Source organism: Notamacropus eugenii, chromosome 6 (genome assembly GCF_028372415.1).
Source record: "Notamacropus eugenii isolate mMacEug1 chromosome 6, mMacEug1.pri_v2, whole genome shotgun sequence".
Lineage (NCBI taxonomy): Eukaryota > Metazoa > Chordata > Mammalia > Diprotodontia > Macropodidae > Notamacropus > Notamacropus eugenii.
The window spans coordinates 2,368,513-2,374,888 of record NC_092877.1 but is presented as its reverse complement, the minus strand read 5'-3'; the positions used below and the strand labels follow the sequence as shown (position 1 = coordinate 2,374,888).

General features: G+C 39.4%; 1 protein-coding gene across 1 annotated transcript; it reads right to left on the bottom strand.

The window, feature by feature from the left end:
• Positions 1-1,470: 1,470 nt before the first annotated feature.
• On the bottom strand, positions 1,471-2,454 carry LOC140511016 (vomeronasal type-1 receptor 1-like). The gene has a single exon (XM_072619985.1). The coding sequence runs from the start codon at positions 2,452-2,454 to the stop codon at positions 1,471-1,473; it is 984 nt and encodes a 327-aa protein (XP_072476086.1).
• Positions 2,455-6,376: the final 3,922 nt, after the last annotated feature.

The following is a 6,376-nucleotide window of genomic DNA, read 5'->3' as shown; positions in this document are numbered from 1 at the left end:
TCAGTGACATTCTTCATCAATCTCATCCTCTGCTGTCCCCTTTTCTGCTTGACTTCAATTTGTCCCAATAAACGAGTCTTGTCCATTGAGTCCTGTCTCCTCATTATGAGGCCTTAGCATTTAAACTTCAGTATTAGTCCTTCCAATCAACATTCTGAATCAATTTCTTGAAGTATTAACTGATTTCATCTCCTTGCTGCCTAAGGGATTCTCAAAATTCTTCTCCAGGGCTCCAATTTGAAAGTCAATTCTGCAGCCAGGGCTCAGTATTTTTGTTGTAGTCCAACTTTTTACTATTGGAATAATCATAACTTTGACCATAGGGACGTTTTTGTCAAGGTGATGTCTCTGCTTTGTGCATGCAGTCCAGTTTTGACATAACTTTCTTTCCTAAGAGCCACTGTCTTACTTTCATGTTTCAGTCACAACCTGAAGTCTTATTTCACTATAAAATCTTACAGTTCTTGCATTTCTTCTCCTTCTACTTTCCAGGAAATGATTACACCAGTTGTTATGATCTCAGTTTTGTTTGTTTGTTTTAGTACTAAGCTTCCATCCAGCTTTGACTTTCTCCTTTTTCTTCCTAATCAATAGACTTCTTAATTCTTTATCATTCCCTGCCAATCAATGTGGTATCATCTGCACATCTGAGATGGTTGATATTTCTCCCAGCAATTTTAATTCCAGCTTTGGATTCATCTAGACCGACATTTCCCATAATGTACTCTGAATATGAGTTAAATAAATAAAGTGACAACAGACAGACTTTTCCAATCTTTAACCAATCAATTCTTCCATATTCATTTCTAACTGTTGCTTCTCAACTTGCATACAGGTTCCTCAGGAAACAAATATGATTCTGAGATACTCTTGTCTCCTTGAGGACTTCGTACATTTTGTTGTGATCCACACACTCTAATACTTTGCTGTAATCAATTAAGTAGAAATAGATTTTTTAAAACTCCCTTTGTTTTTTCTATAATCCAGCAAGCTTTGACCTATATATCTTGCATGAACCTACACACTATAGCTCATAGTTTCACTGCACTACGCAAGCCCTTCTACCACAACACAGCAGTGATGAGAAAGAGTCAAATTCAGAAGGAGACTAAATTAAAGTTTGTAGTGGATATTATCTCAAGAAAGAAAACAAGTCTGATCATCTTCATAGGACACTCCCTCTTTGTGGGTAGTTGTGTGGATGCTGGTTAAAAGGATTCCATGGGAGAAGGTGAATGGCTTGATGTCTTTAGCCACATGTAAATGTTTTCAAAGCCTTGACTTGAAAGATCAACCCCTTTTAAGTGTATGTTTGCTTATTATTTACTTTCCAAGGCAACAGTGGTCCTATTCTGAATGGCTCATACATAATATACCAATTGTGGGAGAGAAAACACCTCATTTAAAATAATCTTGATCCTGGGCTCCAGAAACCCTAGGATTGGGCTAGATGGTCTCCAATTTTCCCTCCTACTTCTTAAATCTTTGGTTTTGTGGTTCTGTATGTGTTTGACACAATATTGGTGTAGCACATGAGTCTTTCATTACTTGGAGAAAGCAACAGAATTTCCAAGAGACCCAAGTCTCACTGTTGATTAATACAAAAGGACTGACTGTTTGAAAAGACATGGACAGAAATACAGCAGCATAGAACATCCAGGGCCCCGTTACTTCAGAAAAATATGCGTAAAGACTAAGGACAGAGCTTAATGAGTTGAAGAAGAAAAAGGTACTCAACAACAATAGAATGGCCTTAGTGGCTCTGATCTCAGGGGAGACTCTGAGGGAGAGGCTGCTGCTATGAATGTGCTGGACTCGCTGGTGGTGTTGGTACAGGAGAAACACCATGTATCCACTAATAACAGCCATTAAAACCACAAACACAGAATCATAAAAAGACTTCCAGATTTGAAGTTTTAATGAATTCAAGGCATATGGATCGAGAGAGCAAAACCTTAGTTTGTCTCTACCTTTAATCTTTGTGCTATTCTGTTTTGCACCAGTTGTGTACACAAGAAGAGCAACATCCATTAATAGATTGAAGATCCAACAGAAAATACAGCAGGGAATGATGGCCTTTGGGGATTTAATTTTGAGGATTTCCCACTTTGGACTACTGGGGGTGATGGCAATGGCCTGGAAGCTACTAAGAAGGCAGGTACTGCAGAGAGAAAGACCCCTGAAAACTCTCTGTAGATAACTTAAGATTTTGCACTCAGCGTCATTCAGAACAATATTGACCTCCAAAGAAAACAATGCTTTGGGAATTCCTCTGGAAAGAAGAAAAATTGCATTGGCAAAGGATAGTTGGGTAAGAATTAAGTTTATGCGTCTTGGCCTCTTCTGAGTGATGAAATGAAAAGAGTAATGGTAGATGAGAAAAAAGTTTCCTATGACTCCAATTAGCATCTGCACCAGGTAGACAATCCCCAGGACTTCATGATGGAAAGTCATTCCTTAGAAGATTTGGTTAGTAGAACTGTTCTCCAATCCAATGTGACCTGAGGAGGAAAAAAATGGAATTCTGACTCTCCCAGCCTGAGCTTCCTGAGGACATTTCATAATTTCTTTATTTTTTCAATAAAAACAACAATTCTTCTCAGGTAAACTGAGTACAAACCACTTTAGGAAATGCTTTCCTTTAAGAATTTCTGGGATGTCAGTGATGCAAATATAATGTCCCCAATGTTTAGATACTTCAAAAAACTGTAATATCAAGGAGACTGCATCTCCCAGATGCTAACTGGCTCTTACAGTTAATAAATATTGAAGAAAGGACTAAAAATGGAACCTCTTAACCCAATATCAGTTCTCTTTCTTCTGTGTTTTGTGCTTTTATATTTGGATAAAGTCCTGGAAATGAGATTTGGAGAAGATACAGTATTGCTAAGACCTTGATGTCAAGGTACCTAAGATTCATTGTGAGAGGCTCATGGGTATGAATATAAAATAAATTTCAAATAGTTCAATGAGGTAGTCTGCCTCCTCTGTTGATAGAATATTGCAGACATTGCCAAACGAGGAATTCCCGTGCTGCTTGCCATTTTTTCTCCTACATTCGTATATGTGTATATGTGTGGGTATATGGGGAAATATATATGAATACTATATATATAAGCCATGTATGTGTTATATATACACACATGTACATATATGTATATGTGCTATACACATATGAATTACACACACACGTACAGCCAATAGAAAATTAATGAGACCTTAGACCATGCTCAAAGAGGAGTAGTGTGCTGGACCAAGAAGGTGAGAGGCCCAATATGTTCTTCCATGGTCAGACCACAGCCTGAGTACTGGATTCATTTCTGTGGACCTTTTTAGAATGACATTGGTATCCTTGAGAGCATCTAAAGAGGATAAATAGCATGTTGAAAGGCCTAAGGAACATGGGACAAGGGACAACAACAGCTGCAGAAGCAGTGTGATGCAATAGCAATTGATGGTTCTGGAGTCAGAGAAATTGGTTTAAACTGAACCCTGAAAATGATTACCTACTCATCCTTGAGGTAGCCATTTACACTCCCCATGGGGAAGGGTCCTATTGTAACTTTAGTCTCAAAGTCCATTGGTTGGAGATTTTCTTCTCAGTGAGGGAGCTGAATACCCTCCCCTGAGTCATCAGTGGGGCTGAGTTGGCAAGAATAGGAGAGAGGAAGAGCTCTCCAGTCTTCTACAGACCTTCTTTAAGCCCAAGAATATGCTTTCAGTTTTCTTCAAGTTTCACATCCCTTCTATATTTGGGAACTTCTGGCTTCTACCTTTGAGAGGGAAGATGAATCAGATCAACCTCACTTTAGGCTACTTAAGGAAAAGACTCTGGGAAGATATGAGAGGAGCTGGCACGATTCATCATCTCCCTCTCCCCAACTTGTTACTTTAGAGACTTTGGGCAACTTCCTCTTGGGTGTGATCTAGGACTCTGCCCAGTTGAGCTACCTCATTTTCAAAGGGAGAGCTCCTTGCTTTGTATTGTACTTTACACATTCTCCCATGCTCCCTTCTCTGATTTCTGTTTTGCTGCTGATTTGAGTGAATGGCTTTTCTTTGCCAAGTGTTATATGTGTGTTCATTTTGAAACTGGCATTTAGAGAAAAGGGCCAAACTTTGGGTAAAGAGCTCCTTTCCTCCAAATAATGACATAGTGATTAGAAGTTAAATTCCCTAGACCAGAGGGCCTACTGGCTGAAGCCAAACTTCCCAGAACAAATATCCTTAATACAAGCATTTGTTTTGTAAAACTTGGATTCAGTCCAAAGACCACCCTCTAGGAGACCATATGTGGACTGGAGGCCACAAGTTCCCCATCCCTGCCCTAGACAAACAATATTTAAGGGAATAATGAGATACAATTCTACCTAACATTCTAGTCTAACATTCATTCTCTCTGAAAAAAGGAGAGTAGCCTTTAGAGCCAACTTCTTTCTAGGTGTTAGTCTCCTCCAGAGAAATGTGTGGAGAAGAGAATCTAGAGATGTCTCTTTTTCTTGCCTCGAGCCACATAATGACACCTTCATGCTACATGTGGGGGACATGTCCTTACTACATGTGGGCCTTAATACATGTGGGTCCTCATCACAATATGATGAAGACAGAATAGATGAGTCTTATGATAAAGGGACAACTTGAGAATCCATGGGCAAAGCATAAATTAAGAATGTGGAGGAGAGTGGGGGTAAAAGTCTCGCCACACTGGTGAAACCATTCTGGTCTGTAACGGCGATTTGGTAGTGATTGCTTTGGGATGTCTTTATTATACTTTTGGATTGTTTAATAGCAAATAGCAACAATAATATTCATAATAATGGCATTTATATAGCACTTTAAACCTTATGAAGCAATATATATATATATATGCATATATAAAATCTCATTAAAGTTTGAGGAAGATCTGGATAAATAGGTGTGATAGTATCCATTTTAGAAATGAGGAAACTGAGGCTGAGGGAAGTTAAATGATGCCCAATGTCAAACAGCTAGTAGGTGTCTGAAGCAGTCTCTAATTCATCCCTTCCTGTATCTAAGTTCAGCACCCTATTAGCTAAGTCCTCTCCAGTATGTCCCCAACTGATTTGGTCACTTAATCGTACATTTTTATTCCATTTTCACTTGCTGCTTCTCTTTTCTCTCTTTTCACAATGAGACTGCATGTCTCTCTTTTGGACATCTTTTGTACATGACATCAGGATGATGCCATGACTTACAGTTGACTTTGATTTGAGTGAGGGAGGGCTGTGCAAAGTCAAAAACACTGCTTTCTTCTCCTGAGCCATCTGAGTCCAGTGGCCTGATATTCATCAGGACAACTAGAGATGGCCTAGGAAGCAATGTGACACCCTGGCCCTTTCAGATTGAGGTTTAATCACATTCTCACTTTGAGTGAGATGGACTCCATTCAATGAATATTTTAACTAGTTACTCAGGGGATGGCCCCTTTAATGAAAAAAAATCAAACTGGGAGGGGAAGATCTTCAGGGTTCCTGGGTAAAAGAGAAGCAATTACTATTTAGTTATTGCATTCATTCTGTGCTGGGTGAGTGGAAACTTGTTGTCCAGTCTATGAGTTACAGAGTGAATTCGATTTCTGGCTTTATCTTTGAGCAAGAAATATAGCCAGTAAACCCAAAGGAAAATGGTAACTTTTGGCCATGGAGTGTACCTTCCCCTGAGAAGAACACCAGACCCCTGTGTAGAATACCAGAAGTCAGAAGAGGAAAGGATCAGAGAGGATCAGAGAGGAGAGGAGCTGCTACTCACTCACAGGTTGTGTATGTCCTTCATTCTTGAAGAGGACTATAACATCAAGATGATGATATGACTTGCAGTTGACTTTGATTTGAGTGAAGGAGGGCTGTGCAAGGTCACCAACCTCACTTTCCTCTCCTGAGCCATCTGAGTTCAATGTCTGAATATTCCTCAGGACAACTGGAGATTGCCCAGGATGCCAGCTAAATTTCCAACAAACACTTCAGATAAAGGAACTGTAATTATTAACCTCATTTTCCTAGGGAGACTCATATAGCACTCTAGCATGTAGAGTTAAAGGGCCCCATCCCCTGTCTTTTTTGTTGTTTTGGTGTATCTGACTCTAAATGACCCCATGGAAATATGTCCATCGGGTTTTCTTGGTAAAGATTCTGGAGTGGTTTGCCCTTTTCTTCTAAAGTGTGCCTCCATTATACAGATGAGAAAATGGGACATATAAAGGTTAAGCTACTTGACCAGGGTTAGACAGCTATTAAATATCTGAGGTCAAATTTTAATTTAGGTCTTCCTAACTCTAGGTCAGTTCTCTTGCCGTTGTGCCATCTAGCTTTCACATCTTCTTTGTATTACAGAGAATAAAACCTTTTGTTCTCTGCTT